The sequence below is a fragment of the Cygnus atratus genome, chromosome 7, assembly GCF_013377495.2.
Source record: "Cygnus atratus isolate AKBS03 ecotype Queensland, Australia chromosome 7, CAtr_DNAZoo_HiC_assembly, whole genome shotgun sequence".
Taxonomy (NCBI): domain Eukaryota; kingdom Metazoa; phylum Chordata; class Aves; order Anseriformes; family Anatidae; genus Cygnus; species Cygnus atratus.
The window spans coordinates 4,716,056-4,734,411 of NC_066368.1; the positions used below are offsets into that span (position 1 = coordinate 4,716,056).

At 41.1% G+C, this 18,356-nt stretch overlaps 3 protein-coding genes across 6 annotated transcripts in view; 1 reads left to right on the plus strand and 2 right to left on the minus strand.

The window, feature by feature from the left end:
- The window catches only part of ACADSB (acyl-CoA dehydrogenase short/branched chain), an 18,011-nt gene extending 15,633 nt beyond the window's left edge, over positions 1 to 2,378 (minus strand). The window contains exon 1 of one of the 2 annotated variants that reach the window (XM_035547931.2): positions 2,300 to 2,378. In XM_035547931.2, the coding sequence (XP_035403824.1) occupies positions 2,300 to 2,341 (42 nt within the window). In that variant the 5' untranslated portion in view covers positions 2,342 to 2,378. Of the gene's footprint in view, positions 1 to 1,795; positions 1,925 to 2,299 lie in introns of those variants that run through there. The other variant, XM_035547932.2, reaches the window with a different exon arrangement.
- IKZF5 (IKAROS family zinc finger 5) lies at positions 2,369 to 14,776 on the plus strand. Of its 2 annotated transcripts, XM_035547928.2 has the most exons (7): positions 2,390 to 2,479; positions 3,644 to 3,709; positions 4,390 to 4,485; positions 4,781 to 4,944; positions 5,235 to 5,417; positions 8,326 to 8,427; positions 9,462 to 14,776. In XM_035547928.2, the coding sequence occupies exons 4-7, from the start codon at positions 4,812 to 4,814 to the stop codon at positions 10,403 to 10,405; spliced, it is 1,362 nt and encodes a 453-aa protein (XP_035403821.1). In that variant the 5' UTR covers positions 2,390 to 2,479; positions 3,644 to 3,709; positions 4,390 to 4,485; positions 4,781 to 4,811; the 3' UTR covers positions 10,406 to 14,776. The 2 variants fall into 2 exon arrangements, with proteins under 2 accessions (XP_035403823.1, XP_035403821.1); XM_035547930.2 differs by lacking the exon at positions 8,326 to 8,427 and having other exon boundaries at positions 2,369 to 2,479; positions 9,462 to 13,859.
- PSTK (phosphoseryl-tRNA kinase) lies at positions 14,635 to 18,211 on the minus strand. Of its 2 annotated transcripts, XR_007708534.1 has the most exons (6): positions 17,746 to 18,211; positions 17,333 to 17,561; positions 16,866 to 16,941; positions 16,284 to 16,377; positions 15,382 to 16,072; positions 14,635 to 15,256 (listed from the first exon to the last, which is right to left on the minus strand). XR_007708534.1 is itself a non-coding variant. In XM_035547933.2 (5 exons), exons 1-5 carry the CDS (start codon positions 18,107 to 18,109, stop codon positions 15,867 to 15,869), a joined length of 969 nt encoding a protein of 322 aa, XP_035403826.1. In that variant the 5' UTR covers positions 18,110 to 18,211; the 3' UTR covers positions 14,635 to 15,866. The 2 variants fall into 2 exon arrangements, 1 of the variants encoding a protein (XP_035403826.1); XM_035547933.2 differs by having other exon boundaries at positions 14,635 to 16,072.
- Positions 18,212 to 18,356: the final 145 nt, after the last annotated feature.

An 18,356-nucleotide genomic window follows, 5' to 3' on the forward strand; every position in this document is an offset into this window, starting at 1 on the left:
TGCAATGCACATCGTGACAGTAGCATTCCTCAAAAAACAGCAGAAACTCTGCGGTCAGGAACTAAAAATTCTTTTGATCCTTCCAATAATTACTCTATTCCATGTTAGCTTTCAATACCTGTCACCTCGCTGGCTGAAGAACTGATGTAAAACAGATCTGTGGACTCCTTTTGTCTTAGAGACAAGATACCAGGTCTATTACAAGTAAGGAACTCAAACATTAGCACAACCAGTCATGTATGACAAAAAAAAAAGTAAGAAGTTGTAATAGAGAAGACAGATATTGTTGTGAACATTCAATGTTCATTCGTATTTGACACCCCTAGTCAGATAAAACAAATACTGACTAGCGGGGCTGATCCACAAATACCAAGTTTAAATGATCAGAAGTGTTAGATAGCTCTAACACTTTCAATTGAGGACTAAGTTACTGGAGTCACCATAAGTCTTCGGAGAAAACCAAAATAAGAGATGGTTAAACAGGGAAAAAATCCAAGCCAACCACGCTCTTGAAGCTGTCGGTGAGGAACTGGTTACACACAGAACATTCACCTATGGTAGGAACGCTCAAAACCTAGATGTGCAAGACTATTAAACATTCACCTGCCTAAGTCAGTGTTCTTGGTGAGGTCTACGAGGGAAAAAACATAAATATATACATATATATACACAGGCATTTAACACAATGAGCTTCCTGAATAGTTATAGGACTACAAATCACATATACTCCCTGCTTATAGAATGCTTCTTCCACTACTTTATTTCCAAGTACAAAGAAAAGAGCATTTTTCTTTCATGGTGGCATAACCAGTGACAAACCATTGAGAACGTTTCACCAATACTGACAATGAGCTGCCAGGAAAAATGCACAGTGCCCTTTTAAGAATACAAAACTTTTTGAAAAGCTGCAAGTAGGTACGCTCATTATGCAATAAGCCAGTACTGTTGAAACAACTGGTAATGCTCTGGGCATCACCTGTACTTTCCTTTACTGCATTTGAAGCTGGGACGCAAAATTACCAACCACACAGGTGAACGCATCACTGAACGCATGCAGAGCACTCTGCCCCATGGGAAGCACAGATTTCGTCATCCAGAGAAAAACTAACAGATTTTTCTCATATGCTTTCAGGAAAATGAACAGCAGCTCAGCAAGGACAAGCATGAGTGTGCACAGCTATACTGGCTGAGGTGACCTGCCACACGCCTGGCTGGCACATGGAAGCTTTGCAGGGTAAATAGCTCAGCGTTTGTTACAGGTTACAGCCTGTACTATGGCAGGGCTCCTCTTGGCAGCAATGACAACGGTTTTGCAAAAGGTAGTGCATAAGGTAGACATTCCTTGAATTCACTTCCCCTGCCTGCCCCTTAGCAGAGAGACCATCTCCAGGCTTTCCCCCTCCTCATAAGCTTTCACTTTTGGCTCTTCCTCTACAACTAACTCACTTGTCACACTGCAGACACAGTTTGATGCACATTTGTTGATGCCTTATAGAGACAGCACTAGACAATAAAAGGAATTACTCATAACAGGGTTACCTCAAAAAGTCTTAAAACCAGCAGGATGACCCTGAAATGAAACCTACACTGGCAACCCACCCATATTCCTGTGGGTCGCCACGCTGTGTATTTCACTCCTGAGTATCAGCACAGCGCAGAAGCAATTGGTTTCGATTTCAGTATTTTGATTTAAAAAAAAAATCAAACATCATTGTTTACAATTTTACTCTTAGAAATCATGCAGTCATATAGTATTACAAGTTCAGACAGTTAATGTGCACATATGCTACTCAACTGCTTTGATACTGCTTCACTGCTTTTTCCTCCTTTTTTTTTTCCTGCAGGTAAGGCAATGATTCGTTCTCCTAGAAGATTCAGGCTGCCTTCCCTACTAAAAGCATATATTTGAAATGTGGTTCCTGGGCTGCTGATAAACCAAAAAAAAAAATCAATGTTATCTCAACTCCTACCTTCACCTCAGCTCTTTAAAAAATTAGCTTATCTGTTTCCCTTCAGTTTTACAATCTGAAACGAGATTTTAATGCCGGTGGACGTGGCAGCACCATTAAGACATAAATAAATGGAAGACCACACAGCAGTATATTTTTTCCTGAGCTCCCGTTCCCCTCCTCGATGACTCTTCCCCGCAGCAGGACCCCAGCCAGCCCCTTCCAGCAGGGCAGCCCCACCACGGGCACCGTGCCGCCGGTTTGTTTCCTCTCTTTCCACGGTCCCATCGCGCCCCCAGCCGCTCTCCAGGAGGCCCCGACCCGCCTCAGCCCCTCGCTGTGGGCTTCACCTTTGCGCCGCTCCTCAGCCACCAGCCCGCGGCCGCCGCCATCTTGTGGCACCGCCTCCCGCTGCCGACGCCGTCTCGCGAGGCTGCGGTGGGCAGGGCCGGGCCGGGCCGGGCCGCGGGAGGCACAACAAAGATGGCGGCGGCCGGGGACGCCGGAGGAGCGGGGCGGCGGTGGCTGTGGTGAGCGGCGCTGCGGGGCAGCCCCGGGGCCTCGCCCGCCCGCCCATGACGGGCAGCGCCCGCCTCGGGCAGCTGGGGGTTACACCGGGGGGGAGCGGCACCCGTGGGCGGGCGGGTGGTGAGGGGATCGTTGGTGTGGCCGTGTCGCCTTCGCCGTCCCGAGGAGGTGTCCCCGTCCCCTCGGCGGCGGCGCTGCACCTGCGGGCGGCCAGCCCCGCTCCCCCTCCTGCTCCCTGAGAGGGTAGCGACGGGACGAGGGTCCTTCGTCTGCGGTGCTCTACGTTTTAACGCGTTTTTACTGGAAAAGATGAGATTATGTCAGAGATACACCCCCCTCTATACCCCCCTTTCCGTTACTTCCCCCCCGATTCTCCTTAAAGCGGGATGCACAAGCATCCTCATAATCGCCCTACTTTATTCTCCAACAACCATAATTTCACAAGTAAGATCGAGGTTTCCCTGAATGCATCGCTGCTCATGGCTTTCCAGTATCCAAGTTGCTTTCTCCAGCTGAATTCTTTAGGCAAAATACTCACAAGAACGCCTTTCGTCGAAGCACGTCCTACAGCGCTTCTCCCACCACAAACCCAGCCCGTACCCGTGGTGCGTGGAGCAGCTGCACCTGTGCAGCCCGTCAATAGCCAGCGTTGTGTGCACCCCTTCAGCCTGGAGCAGGCAGAGCTGTGTGGAAAATGCTCTTTGTAAGGAGAACCGAAAGAATGTCTGACGTTATCGGCCCCCATTCAAGGGCACGAAATGTGAGCTGTTCTGCTCAGGTTCTGATAATTAAAATTGCATTTACTAGCTTGCGGTAGTGACATAGCGAGTGGCTGACCTATTATTCTTCGCTGAAAAGGGGAATTGTAAGTTGTCTGCTTTAAAAAAAAAAGTATCACAGAAGGTTCTTAAGTGCATGCAGATGTAGAGGTTTGTTGTCAAATTGTGGTAAATTGCCTACACTAAAATAGAAAGATGGATGTCTGCAAATTACGTTGGTGAGATAAAGGAGGATCCCCCAAAATACTATCTGTTCTCAAGCTGATTTCTTAATGTTATAACTTGCTAGAAGATGGCTTGGTCAGGACTCTACATTATAATACATTGTCCTGTAGTCCTCTTCCATAATTTTAATTCATGCCCTGATATCTTTTTGTTTTGTTGCAGGAGACACCAACAAATGGAACACAAATTGACTTAAGCCTACGTAAGGCTGGTGACACCGAAAAAAGGGTAGGCAAAATTCACCTGTAACAATGTGTTCAAAACTAGTGCAACAGTATTAATAACAATGATAGTTGAGGGTACTTAGGTATGATGTGAAAGAACACATTCGTCTGGATACAAGAAGTGAACTAATGCTTGTAAATGACTTTGAAAGCACAGGAGAATGTGATTAAACATGATCTTGAACTCAGAACTCAGCTTTTGTATGTCACCTTTGTTCTGAGTAGTAAGTATGAGAAGACAAAGTTATTCTTATTGGAAAAGTAGCACTGTAAGTGATTCTGATTATAATCTGCAGGAATAATAATAAAGCCTTTCTACAAGGCTTCTTTCTGGCTTTGCTAATCATGTAGTCACTTCCCAACATGAGACTGCATTACAGTTGCTATGACTGAATTCCCTGGCTCTGGGTTTTCTGGAGCCAGTTGTTCACCAGAGAAAACATTCAGACTATCAGTGAGATAAATGTGTCTTTCTGTGAGATAGATAGAGTGGATGGAGTCTTTGACATATTTTTACGGGAAACGTAGATGTTCTAATAAAATTTATAGCGGTAGAATGTTAGAACTTGTCTTCCAAAATATGTACATACATATGTATATATAGTCAAGTTTCGTTCTTAAAACCTGTGGCGGTTAGGAAGAATAATGAACTTATTTCCTTTATTTATTTTTTCTTCCTTTCAGGGAAATTGGGGAAGCTGTGCTCTGTGCTTTCTGTCTGACGTAACGGGAGTACATATTTGAGCATGCTTGCTACTTAGTAGGAGAACTAAAGTTCAGGTACAATCCATTTTAAAATACGAAAAAACAAGTCGAGCAATGTCTTGTTGACATTATGTCATTTTATCAAAATTTATATAGTCCGTATGTTACTGTTGCTGCAAATTATTTCCACACTAATACTTTTTAATGATCTTTAATGAGTTAAGAATTCTGAAAATCGTATTCTTGTGGTTGTCAATTTATACAATTAGGCACAATACATGATAAAAGTAATCCCTCACTTTAAAAGTTGGTTTTATGATTGCATTCAAATTAAATGAAACTCATGATTTGAAAATATTTTTCCTTCTAGGCACAAGAGGTTGTAAACGTAAAGAGTGAATATGGGTGAAAAGAAGCCAGAACCTTTGGACTTTGTAAAAGACTTTCAGGAATATCTTACACAGCAGACTCACCATGTAAATATGATTTCTGGATCAGTTAGTGGAGACAAGGAAGCAGAGACTCTTCAGGGAGGTAAGCTAATTTCAGTGCAATGATTTATTTATTTTTTTGAGAATGACTGCACTGTTTACATTCCAGATAATTATGCACACTACTGCAATTGTATGGAAGCACCTCTAGGAGTAGTTTTCACATCACAAAAGTTGTGTATGTACTTTTATCTTAATCAGGGCTTGCTCTCATAGTTCTGTATATCTGATGAGCAAGGGCATACAGAAGCAGCGATGTTTGGCATATTCTCACAGCACAATAGCTAGTATCCCAGTGATTCTCTATTGAAATCTCTGTTGCGTTATTCACAGCTGGGACCGAAGGTGATCAGAATGGTCTGGATCATCCTTCTGTTGAAGTTTCACTGGATGAAAACTCAGGAATGTTAGTGGATGGGTTTGAAAGGACATTTGATGGAAAATTAAAGTGTCGATACTGCAACTATGCCAGCAAAGGAACAGCACGGCTCATAGAGCATATCAGAATTCATACAGGTATGCAATATTCTACGGTACTTTGCTGTGAGACATGGTGGTATTAGCTCAATGTTATGATTTGCATTGTGAGCAGCTGGCATCATCAAGCAGCTTGACAGTTCTTAAAGTTATCCCAGAATTAGACCTACTTCTTTTTTTAATGCCCGCTTAGCTATATTGTTGCAGACTGCTGAATTTGAAGTAAGTATATTTGGGAGTAAAGTTCAGCATGAAAGCATCGATGCTTTTGAAGGACCGTAATGGTAACTTCTAGTTTTTCCATGGTAATTAGAAGAGTTAGAAATGTATATGCTGCCACATGGGGACTGTTCTTTCTCCGTTGTTTAATTAGGAAAATATTCCTGTTTTGCACAATATTGTGGATGTGAGAGTACTAAATGTAGTAATATGAGTGAACTACTCAAGTGCGAGGTCATATCAAATAAGTCATTAAAGAGAGTAATAAAAAGGAGAAAACTACTTATGTGGCTCGCTTAAGAGCATTTGCCACTGCTGAGTTTCTAAAACTGAAAAGCAAAGCTCACAATAAAGGTAAGAATACCCTAAAGTGTTTGTGAAGTTAGCTCTAACCTCTTGGCAATTGAGAGAAAATAAATGAAAGGGCTTTTTAAAGTCTGTCTTTGGTGCCTACATAGTATGTTGCACTGATATGAAAGACTTTATAGCTACTAATTACAGTAATAAGGGGTTGGGGATGAAGTCACATTCTGCAAAGAGTGGGAGTTGTTACAGGTTTTCAGTCTGGTGTGTATATGGACAGTCCAGAACTTCCAACTCTCACTTCAACTGTCTTGTGTAGGAGACATCCTGGGAAACGCTTTGAAGGAAGCATATTGTAGTATCTTGGATATAATCCTAAATCCTTTTAGGTACAGTTGTTGTTAGTCAGATGCTTGCTTTACTGTGAACCATTGTTTTTACACAGTAACTCCCAGGATGTACTTTTGGGAAGTCAGTGCTACTTGCATGGTCCTCAAAGTGTTGACCTGTTTTTACAGGGCATAATGGGATAGAAGATGGCAAGCAACTAGAAATCAAGAGTTCTGAGGTTCAGACTCTGAAAATCTTTTAAGTTATTCTCTTGTGAATTTTCATTTCCAAATTTCCAGTGGAAATTTTGTGTCCTTCCAATAGGGGATAAAATATAGTGGTTTCTTTACCTATATTTGACACAGTGTTAACGCAGGGCTTGCCACCCACCTGCAAAGCAGCAAGGTGTTTTGGAACTTTTTTTGGCAACAGTTTTTGATAAATCAGTTACAGCTTCACCTACCATTTGCCTCAGATGGTATGCGGACAATGAGAGATTTTTCTTTCAACGGCTTTACTCTGTGCAGTGCTATTTCTGGGCTTGTGCAACAAGGATCATGTAGTAGGAGCAACTGTAGCAGTTTAGGATGACAAATGGTATTTAAAGATGCAGAGGTAAGATCAACTTTAAAATTTCATGTCTTTTCAGTAGCGTATAGCTATTGCCATCTAAAAGCTTGCATCTCTAAGTCCCTGGTCAGTTGTCAACATGAGCAGATGGACTGCTAGAGCTGTGATGGGAAACATAAATTGCTGCTAGAAGATGTTGGTATTGTATCGTGTGTTTACTGATTCTGGAGGTGTCTTTAATGGCTTGATATGCATGGGGTTCCTCAAACGATGACTGAAATAACATGTTGTTACTTCACGTTAAATGTCATACATCTTTGCTGTACCAAACAGCAAAAATGATGTTTTATTTTGTTAAGTATTAGAATATGGATAAAGCTACAGTGCCCGCATTCCTTCGTATACTCTAGGAAGTTGCCTACCTTTCTTATACTCTCAGATCTTGGGTGAACAGTTAATTTCTGTTCTCAAAATGCCTTCTTATCCTGCTGCTATTTTAGGGAGCAGAGGTCACTTAGTGGCTTGAGCTAGCAGAACAGTACCTGCTACGGATCGTGATCATGTCCGTACAGTTGTGGTATACAAAAGCAAGAAAGATTCCAATTAAAAATTGTGATGCTGAGAAACATCCTCAAAAATTTTTGGCCCAGCGGTAACTATGCGGAAGCAAGCCTTCCTTTTATCAGGAAAGTCCTTTTTAGTGCGAAGCATAGTGTTTTGGGTTTGTGTCTTGGCTAACATCTCAAGCTGTAGTATATGGTATTTGTTAGCATTATCCCAAACCTGAACTTTTGGATAGTAAGGACAAACAGCCTGTAAAACTAGCACTGCTTTGTAGGTTGTTTTTTGTTTCAAATAAAATGGTGGCTCTGAATCCAAGGTTTGGGAAACAGTGGAAGAGTGGAGCTTATGTGGGATGTCTGTTGTCTCAGTGCTCCTGCAAGCGTTGTCAGTATTGGAGAGCGTATGTATGACTCATTTGATCAGCAAACCTTCACAAAGGCCCTAGGAAAAGACAGTTGACTTGAAGATATGCATTGCTCTCCTACAAAGTGATGGAGTATGAATGTATTTCAGTTTCAGAAAGCTAACTGGCAGTGAGAGAGGGATACAGGGGATATCAGCCTACTGTACATCAAAGAGCTTCTGCAATTTGGATGTATCTTTGCACGGTGAATGCTTTATGAACAGAACACTGGTACAAACATTTCCAGTACCTACTGAAATACCAGTGGCTTCCTGGTGCACTTCCCTCTGCCAGTCTGCTCAGTTTTATAATACAGACAAGAATCTCAGGTTGCCAGAGAGAACTTTTTCTGCATTCTTTATCCTTTGCCTTTTTAACAATATATGTGATATCCTTAATTTTAATACTGCACTGCATGGTGTCCTGATGGCAAGGCTGTTCTGCCGTTACTTTTAATGGCTCTTTCAGAAAGCCCCACTTTGTTTTGTTGTACACAGCCAGGGGACTCCAGAAAAAGGAAGGTTGTTCTTTGTTTTGTTTTGTTTGTTTCCACTTAAGGACAAGGAGATCCAAGACCTGAGTGTGGTTTTGCTCAGAAGCATGGTGAGGAAGCATGGCAAAGGGCTAAGACATGGATTGCATGGACTATGAAAGCTCAGAGTGAGTGAATCAGCATTATAATAGGGAAGTGGTAGCTGACCAGTAGCCTCAGAGCGATGTAAGTAAACAGATGATGCATCCTGGATAACATGCAAGTGCAGCGAGCTGTCTGCTAAAGCAATTATGGTACAGGCACGATCACACAACCATTATTAAGTGTAACTTAGAGCAGAATTAAATTCACGCAGAGTCTTAACAGCAGTACGATTAGTAGTTCACCAGCTGTGTTGTATTAAGGGCTTGTGACATGGGATGCAAATCTTTTTCTGTGGAGTGAAGTAAGAACTTGTCCGTGTGAATGGGCTTTCTGAATAAAGGGGATTTCTTTTCATTACATCCTTGTCTGTACCAATCTTTACATGTGTATCTGAGTACATGTATATGCTTCTCAGAAAATCGTAGTTTCAGTTGGTACAGAGTAGCACAGAAATTGCTTTCTTGCCTCTTGAAGAGCCAATGATATACAAAAAAATAATCCTTTACTCACTACCCCTGGTTGTGATAACTCTTCAGCCACAGGATTCTTTTTGAAAATTCAGTTCTTGAGTGTATGCCTGTGTACATGGGTTATTTAGATAATAATTCCAGGATGTTTAAAAGTAGAAATGTTTGAAAGATAACAAAAGAATATCCTCCCTCATTGTTTAAACACAGTTACCAGTAAGAAAATCGCAATACAGACATTACTGTAGCCTACTGCTTGTGTGCTTTAAAGGTGAGGTGGAGTTTGGATCTAGTGAGTGCACCGCACAGACATCACTGCATTCAGTGCTCGGCATTGTTGCTGCAATTCCTCCTCAGGTTACCTGTTATGCTAGTTTTGCTCACAGTTTTTTGATGCTCTCTCACTTGGGAGAGGCAGACGTGTCTAACTTCACTCCACTATTCCACCAAATACCCAGCTAAAGTCAAGACTAGCTGCAATTCTGAAGCTGCATTTGAACTATTTGATTAGCAGCTCCCAGTTAGCTACTTTCTGTTCCATGAAAAGCCTTTTTCAGTGAGATGCTGTAGTATCTATTTTAATTTTCCAGGTGAGAAGCCACACAGATGCCATTTGTGTCCCTTTGCATCAGCTTATGAACGCCATCTGGAAGCACACATGCGATCGCATACCGGTGAAAAACCGTACAAGTGTGAGTTGTGTTCCTTCCGCTGCAGTGACAGAAGCAACTTATCTCACCACCGGAGGCGCAAACATAAAATGGTGCCTATCAAGGGTACAAGGTCTTCCCTAAGCAGCAAGAAAATGTGGGGGGTTTTGCAGAAGAAGACCAGCAACTTGGGGTACAGCAGAAGAGCATTAATTAATTTGAGCCCACCTTCCATGGTGGTTCAGAAACCGGACTACCTTAATGATTTTACTCATGAAATCCCAAATATCCAGACTGAAGCATATGAGAGCATGACAAAACCATCCCAGAGCAGCGGGTTGCCAAGAGATCCACAAGACCTTATGGTAGATAATCCTTTAAACCAGCTATCTACGCTAGCCGGACAGTTATCTAGTTTGCCACCTGAAAACCAAAATCCAGCCTCTCCTGATGTTGTTTCGTGTCAAGATGAAAAGCCTTTCATGATACAGCAGCCTACTGCACCTGCGGTCGTTTCGGCTGTGTCGGCAAGTATTCCTCAAAGTTCATCTCCAACCAGCCCAGACCCCCGGCCCACACACAATCAGAGGAACTACAGCCCGGTGGCAGGGCCGAGCAGCGATCGCAGTGCCCACACCAGTACTCCCAGCATAAGCAACAGCCAACCAAGTACTCCAGCTCCCACCCTGCCGGTTCAGGACCCTCAGCTTCTGCATCACTGCCAGCACTGTGACATGTACTTTGCGGACAATATCCTTTATACTATTCACATGGGATGTCATGGATTTGAAAATCCTTTTCAGTGCAACATATGCGGGTGCAAGTGTAAAAATAAGTATGACTTTGCTTGCCATTTTGCAAGAGGACAACATAATCAACATTGAGAACATGCTTTCATTTATTTTTTTTTAACATATGACAATATATTTTTCATACTTGCTGAAGGAAAGCTTGCACGTTCCCCATAAGGAATCTTCACGTTAAACAATTGGAAAAAGGAGGCAAACTTATTTCTTTGTTGTCATAAAACTTGCCAGAGGAGTTTTGTATAACGTGGTTGTTATTTTATATGTAGCCTTTCAAAAAAAAAGGAAAAAGCAAGTGAAGGTGTTATAAGAATTTGAATGCATTAAGATGTTTTGGTTGCTAAATTTAAGTTGCTTGCACTTAAAATCCCGATAAACATTCTACAGATGTAGAAGCAGAGCACATGTCCTGAAACATAGGATGCAATTACGAGATTATTTACTAGGCAAGTTAAAATGTTAACCATTAACTATGAAGGGTGAATGCAATGACACATGTGGTTACTTTGGAGACATACTTATCCTCGAAAACTTAGCTACTATCAAGCTGAAATCACAAACAGAAGCAACTTTCACGTACAAATTCAATTGGATTTAAAAGTTAACTTTAATCTGATTAAGGTTAGTATGTTTTTACTTAGTGTAGCCCAAACTCTTCATGCTAGGGCTCGAACACTATTATTTTTAAGACACCTCACAAAACTAGAATATAAAGGTTATTGTGAATTAAACTCTGGTAGGAAGAAAAGTTAAGAGCCTGGCATTCACTAGTTGAGTAAAGAAAAATTAAACATGACAACTTGTTTTAAATTACACTTACCAAAATTTTGTGTCCTTCTTTTTAAAAGGAGGTAATTCTTCACAGACAGTCATAATAGAGAGCTTGTAGAACTAATACAGATTCAGTGAGACTTTAACTGCCTTAAACTAATTTGTACACATATTTAAAATTTGCACAATTATTCTTCTGTCTTGCTGATAGGAGTTCTAATAGAAACAAACAAGAGGTTTACAAATTAAAAGTAGTTTGTTCGGTTTTATCTTGGGCTAAGCTACAACTGGTAGGTTGCATATATGTTTGAAAGTTGTGGAATCTAGGTTGTTGTAAACTTCAGCTAACTTGGAAATCAGTTTGTCTTGTCCCCTCCCTAAATTTGTTACCCTTTTGGTGTGCTAGAAATCAGGGGAAGAGGTTGTGCATTGTTGTTTTTCTTTTCCTTTTTTTTTTTTTTTTTTAAAAACAGGTCATGTAGTAGGCAGGCAAAGGAATACTGGCTGGCTACGTTTGAAGTCATTGTGATTAATATTGTAGGTGGCAAATGGTCACTAAAGATGTACACAAAGTCCATTGCACATTTATTTTTTTTAATTCTGTACATCTTACTTTAGAAGCACCTAGGCTAATGGACAGGCACTTTAATATAAACCTAATAAAACATCCTACTAAAATTAATAAAAGCTTTTGATATGCTACGTAGGAATTTGTAATGTTTCAGAAAAGGGAAGAACTGTTACTTTTCCCATATTTAGACGTGCACTTTTACCTTAGTTTGTCTTAGCTGACTCAAATTAAAGCTTCCCTGATATTCTCCTTTTACTATCAGCAAAATATGTCAGAAAATATAATTTGTTAAAAGTAGGAAGAAGATTTGATTAATGTTCTGGAAGTCAGAGGCTGCAATCTGAATAGCAAATGTTTGGCTTATTCAGATTTGTATTGTCACGGGAGCTAAAGCTCCAATGGAAGAACTTACAATGACTTCAGTGTAAGATCAATATGCAGGAAAAAAATGCTTCTGAAAATGTTGGCATGGGAAGTAATTTTCAGTTGAATGAATTAGAAATTCGGGAACTGAATACACTTCTCTACATCTTATTTATCTGCTGTTGAATTTTCCATCCTGAAATAACTAGTTGAAGGAACTGGATTCTTGTCCACACCTAGTTAAGGGGATTAGAAATGCTCCGTTTCGGTGTTTCCAAGGCAGTGAAGGTTAAGGATAACACGCTGTCACTCCTAAAAATGTTTTGTTTTCTGGTTTGTGTAACTGGGAATATAACTTCCATTTTACATAATGACATTCTTTATAATCCCCTAATATCCCTTTGTTGCTTTATACTTTTAAAATTTATTTTCAGAAGGAAAACAGCAATTCTGTACGCAGAAACTGATATGCAGAGGACCTGGAGTCATCTACTTGCATGTCTTTTTGCATTTTAAAGACTACAGTAAAGTTGGCTAAACTGAAATTTAGTTGGAATTTATTGCTCCTGTACAGATTTTGTAACAAGACCGTTCCAGTCAAAGAACAATATAGAAAAGATAGATCTTTTGATCACGTTTACACAATCGACAATCTAAATTTGGCTAAAATGCAGCATTAGTACCCCAAATGTTGAAGAATGTTACAGTTAGTAATTTATAGAGGCCATTTTCCTTGCCTTTTGACAGATGGTGTAAACTTTTATTCCTAGGTTTTAGCAGCTACAAGGAAGCTTCTCAAATTGTGTTGCTACAAGGAGTAACTTCCAATTCTGAATAACGCAGATTGCAACAGCTAAGTTGTCTTTGGTTCGTGGCTCCAGTCCTTGTCCCTCTTGATACCGGTAGGGAGATAAACTCCAATGTGCACAAACGTTGAGATTTCATTCTTCTGTTCTTTATACCACTTCTGATCTATTAGAATTTTCATTGGCAATGCCCCTAAATGTTACAGACTTTTCTTTTGGTGTAGGCTAATGACTTGGTGATTTAGAAAAAAATGATTTGCGAACCATAATTCCCCTGAAAGAAATTTTAGGTAGGAGAATAGTTAGGTCACTAATAGAAGGAGCTGCTAGCAAGAGGAAGCCTGCATGACATTATTGAAAAGGGGATCTCTGTTGAGGGGGAACATTTTCTTAATAATAGAACTCATTAGGGGAAAAAAAAAAAAAAAGGACCCCAAACCTTGCAAACTATTATGTAGCAGTATTTTAATACTGCTGACTTAATATCAGTTTCTACTTTGAATTTCCCTAGGAAAAGAGAACTATCTTGAACATCTAAAAACTGAACAATTACAAAAACATTTTTCCTCCCTTCTCTGTGCAAGCTCCCATTTGCGAGGGAGTGGCTCTTAGGCAGCAGCAGGCTTTAGTGTTCAGTGCTTGATCCTCAACCAGATCTGTGGGGTGGATCCCCGTTACCTGCTTAGTCCTTCACAGAGAGTCAGCTTCTGGACCAGGATTCCTAATTTTTCAACCTAATACTGTGTGTTCAGTTGTGCCAAACTACTCCAATTTCCTTCCAACTACCGAGTAGGTTTGGAAGGTGTATTTTCATATTAGTTTTTCGTAATGCTGTACATACTATTTACTGTAATTTAAAGAGCAGAATTCGTACTGGAAATTTGTTTTAGGGTATTATGATCCTGACAATTCCCATGCACAGGTAGGCCTTATTCATTCAGAGTCAATGTCAGGATCTGTAGGATCAGGTCCTCAGCAGGACTGCCCACATTGAGTTCTCTGTGATACACTGCATTAACTTAAAAAAATAAAAATAAAAAAATCCTTATATTATAAGGTGGTGATTAACATCTTTACTTGTATTAACAGGGAAGTTTGGGAATGAGCTAAATTTTTTTCTGTAGTTTCACTCTGTTAAATTCTGTAGTTGCAAAACATTAACTTTGTGAGTTTTTTGTTTTTATTGTAATAGACTGTTTTATAGATTTGTTGACATTTTTAACATGCACTATTTATAGCACTCTTAATACAGATTTAGTATTTTGAGAAGGAATATTCCAATGAACACGCAAATATTAGATTGAATATCTTGGTAGATTATCTCAGTTAATACTCTTAAACCTCAGTTAATACTTCTACCAACTGTGAAGCAGCTAATAGGGAACAGTAATAGTTGTTTTTTCACAGATACAATGTTTAGATAAAGTTAATTTTGACATAAATTGTAGATCGGCATTTTTATATAAAATTTAAAGATGTGTTCCAACATTGTTTCCTAGCAAAATTATCTGTTGCTATTTGTTCTGTTACAGAATGTTTTGGGGTTTTGCTTGTTTGCTTTTTGTTTCTTTTTGACGAAGGGAATGTAATTTAGAAGTCTTCACTGGCAAGTTTTCTATTAATTTTAAGCTTCTTTGAAAATCTGCAGCAAATGGATGTTCTGCTGCAGGAAAATCTATCCCCTGCTGAAGCATTTTTCATTGAGCAATCTTTGTGTATGTGCTTCTGAGTACCTGCTTTGTTAATATGTATTTCAATGTAAAGAGCATATTTTGTATGCAAAACTGAAACCTGTTAGAGTTGTATTTTACAATTTTATTGTGTAGTGAATGTTTTCAGAAGACAAGCTTAATTCTGAAATAACTTGACTATATCTAGTGCAGTTCATGTTGTGGAGCTTTGCTTTTGTAAGATAAGAATAAAATAACACTTTCTAATTAAGTTAGTGATTATGCTATAGTAATTCTTCTCAACAGCTGGAACTGGTGAACTGCTTGTGTGTGACTTAGGTCATCTAAGGTGTGGCAGTAAGCTTTTGAGTAAGCAAGGAACAGTACATTTATGTTTGTCTGCTTAACTGAAGATACTTGATTTTAGAACTGAACCAGGGCACTCTTGTTACTCTTCCCCTGTTCATCTTTCACATTTGTTCATCTTCCAAATACTTTGTTTCCTCATATTCTGATTTCCTTATTAGCAACAGTGCTTGCATGTCTGAAAGCACAATTTTCATCATGGTAAGGTAGTTGTCACTGTGCATGGAATTTATATGTATGTTATTCTTTGCGACTTTGAAGGCAGCACCAAATTTTAAGTTCCTTTGGACATCCAAGTTATTCCCACGTGCATGCATATGTGCAGACAGTTCTCAGAATCTCAATTTAATGCATCTCAAATCTCTTGTTCTTTGTAGAGCTGCTGTCAGGGAAACAAGTAGAGAGCCCATGAGCCTGATCTAACAATTGGACTTAAGAAACTGAAGCTTCATTGGAGCTTAGATGTCTACAAGCTGACATTGGAACTACAGTTCATTGTCAACCCACCTAATGCTTAAAATGCTGAACTTCATCTCACTTCTTGCTTTTATACCTTTCCAGGCGCAAAAGAGCTGTGGAAATGCTCAGCTACCTGTTTTGAGAGCTGAGCAGGTTTCCATCCAAGCTGCTCTTCAAAACCACAGCCGGATGATGTTCTGAGAAAGCTGATCCAGCTTGAAGTTGGTCCTCTTTGAGGGAAGCTGGACTTGATGACTTCTTGGTGTTCCTCCCAGGCTAAACTTTTTGTGATTCTGTCAAATTTAAAACCTAAGGATGGCTTCTTGTTGGCTTGCCCTCTGAAGTCAAACACAGTGTGCTAGCTTGTTTCTGTTCTATAACATGGGGGCGGGAGTCATAGACGGCTTCCTTCTCTGGAGGCTTGAGCTCTCAGATATTTTCAGCAGTACTACTAAAGTAGTATTATGTTTTTAATGCTTTTTATTCTTAAAAGCAATCCCAACACTGTCATTATTTTAAAATATACTCTGTCATTATTTTAAAATATATTTATTAACTACACTGGTTGCCTCACATTGGAATGAAGAAAATACACTTGTAGCAGGGTCAAAAGAGTGATTTTGTTGGCCAGTTTGATTATTCAGATGAGTTTCTTGCCGCAAATCTTCCAAAAATGCTGCTTTGAGTTTGTTGAGTTCTTCTGCCAGGCTCTTCATCTCACTTGGAAGCATGTTTTTATCTTAAAGAAAATGAAAGCCAACATCTTTATGTTAATTTTTAAAAATAAAATTTACAGACTTTGGCTCACATTCTACAAGTAACTTTGACGAGACTTCTGACGGATACTGCCTCAGTCACACCTGCCGGGCTGGAATTCCAGTTTACTCTGAGGGAATTCCACAGGTTTAGTCCTACATTGCCAGCTAGCACCTACAATGTACTTCACATACCTTTTGCCTCCTTCATTGTTTGAGAGATGACTCGTCGGCATGTCTGATCAGCTTGATGGACAGTACTAGCTGCACAGGCCACTCGATCTGCTTCCTAGCCAAAATGGCCGAGAAAGTGAGAACACATGCAAACACATTAAGTTCATCTAGATTGTTACCAGCTTTTGAAATAGTCCCTCTTCAAAAGCAAGTAACGTGAACACTAACTCAGTGTCCTGCACGGTGAGCATCTGCTCCTTTCAATTCTGAGGCAGAGTGCGACTGTCAGGCACATAAGTGACATTAAGAAGTGAACTTTATTTTCCTAAGTGTGACGTGTCAGCTCCAAAAGGCATTCTTGTTACTGCTGTAGAATATACAACAGTACGCTTAAAAGTAGTTCAAACTTGATCTTAGAGGTCTTTTCCAACCTAAATGATCCTATGATTTCAAGTAGGATCAACTTTTATGTACATGGTTTTGCAATCAACTGCTATAGATCAATCTCAATTTTTGTCACTGTGGTGATCTGAGTACAATTCACGAATAAATTCATTCACTATCATCTGAAAGATCTGTGACTTTTAAGACAAGTACTTCTACCTTCTGCTCAGTATTTTCCTCATTTTGCTTCACTGGATTTTCCAAAGCAGTGGCCAGCAAATTAATTATCTGTGCACTGAGAAAAAAAAATAGAGAAAAACATTGATCAAACAGTTTTGCTGAATATTTTTCTTTCGCTTTGTAATGATACCTCATGGCAGAAAAAATGCAAATTTTCAGTTAAACGTATGAGACAGTGAGATAATCTTAGATAGCAAGTTAGATGAAAAACATTTACAAGTAAAACCACAGCCACAACCTCCAGCCTTAATGTTTCAGACAATGTACATGAATTCTCAACAACAGTTAGGAAACTGACTTTTGTGTTGATTCTACAATGAAGGATGGCTGCGAGTTCCCAACAACTGACTTGTGTCGTGTGTAACTTCCAAAGATTGCCACGTGGAGTGTTTTTAAAATATTGTTTAGATTCAGTAAAAAAAGCTGTTTGTGGAAAGAGAACTTACTAAAAACCCTTCATCAATGCCGCATCAGACTCTTCCTCTGAGGGGCATTCAGAACTTTTCAGAACCAGGCTGTTCTGCTCCCAGGCATATTTCTTGGGGTCCGGCAGTTCTATTCTTGTCGCCATCAGCCGTATCGTCTCGTCGGGGACTGGGTGGCTCCTCAGGCGATTCCTCTGCAAGCACTGTTCAAGCGGGCACTCCAGAAATAACTGGCAGAAGCTCAGGGAATCTATGAGAAGATAAAGGGAGAATTTTACCTTCACGGCTGTGCAAGAAGTAATTTCTGAGAGAAGAGCTCTGTGAGCGCCAGTGGTCTCATAACCCAACGACGCAACCTTAGGACGCCGCAGCAAGCGAGGGCCGCTACAGCAGCCTGCCTTTTGCCCCAAAAGCCGACAACGAAGCGCGATTACACTTGCGAGCCAGCTGGTACACCTCGTATCGCATGCTCCGGTAGTAGAAGTTGTCATCCAGGACGATGCAGAGCGGCCCGGCGGCGGCCCCCGGCTCCAGCAGCCCCCGCTCGGCGCAGGCCGGCGGGGCCCTCAGGAGGCGCTCCAGGTGCCTCAGCACCTCCCGCCGCCGCCGCTTCCAGCCGGGCTCCGCCGGGCCGGGGGCCTCCTGCGGGATCAGCTCGTCGTAGGCCAGCACGGCGCAGTCCCAGCCCTGGCGGGGCGGCAAGAGGCGGCGCAGGGCCCGGCTCAGCGTGGACTTGCCGGCGGCCGGCAGCCCGCACAGCAGGCACAGCACCACACGGCCGCCGCCCGACCGCTCCATCGGGCCCCGTACCCGGAGCCGGGAGCAGGAGCAGGGTTGGGTGTCCCCGGCCCTACCGGCGTCCTCTGGCGGCTCGGAGGACCGGGGAAGGAAATGGGAGGAGAAATGACGGTTTTAGGAGCGCCAGGGCATGGCAGGTGCCGCCGCGGCCGGCGAGGGGACAGCGGTGATTTTTTTCTTTTCGCGGTCGTAAATTCATCGTATTAACCACGCGGACACGGGTGATTTATGTTAAATTCTGTTGATG

Coding starts and splice junctions, on each gene's coding strand:
- IKZF5 (XM_035547928.2), top strand. CDS start 4,812: ATGGGTGAAAAGAAGCCAGAACCTTTGGACTTTGTAAAAGACTTTCAG. Junction 4,945..5,234: donor AGCAGAGACTCTTCAGGGAG/GTAAGCTAATTT, acceptor CGTTATTCACAG/CTGGGACCGAAGGTGATCAG. Junction 8,428..9,461: donor ATGGACTATGAAAGCTCAGA/GTGAGTGAATCA, acceptor TTAATTTTCCAG/GTGAGAAGCCACACAGATGC.
- PSTK (XM_035547933.2), bottom strand. CDS start 18,109: ATGGAGCGGTCGGGCGGCGGCCGTGTGGTGCTGTGCCTGCTGTGCGGG. Junction 16,942..17,332: donor GCATTGATGAAGGGTTTTTA/GTAAGTTCTCTT, acceptor TTTTTTTCTCAG/TGCACAGATAATTAATTTGC. Junction 16,073..16,283: donor AACAATGAAGGAGGCAAAAG/GTATGTGAAGTA, acceptor ATTTTCTTTAAG/ATAAAAACATGCTTCCAAGT.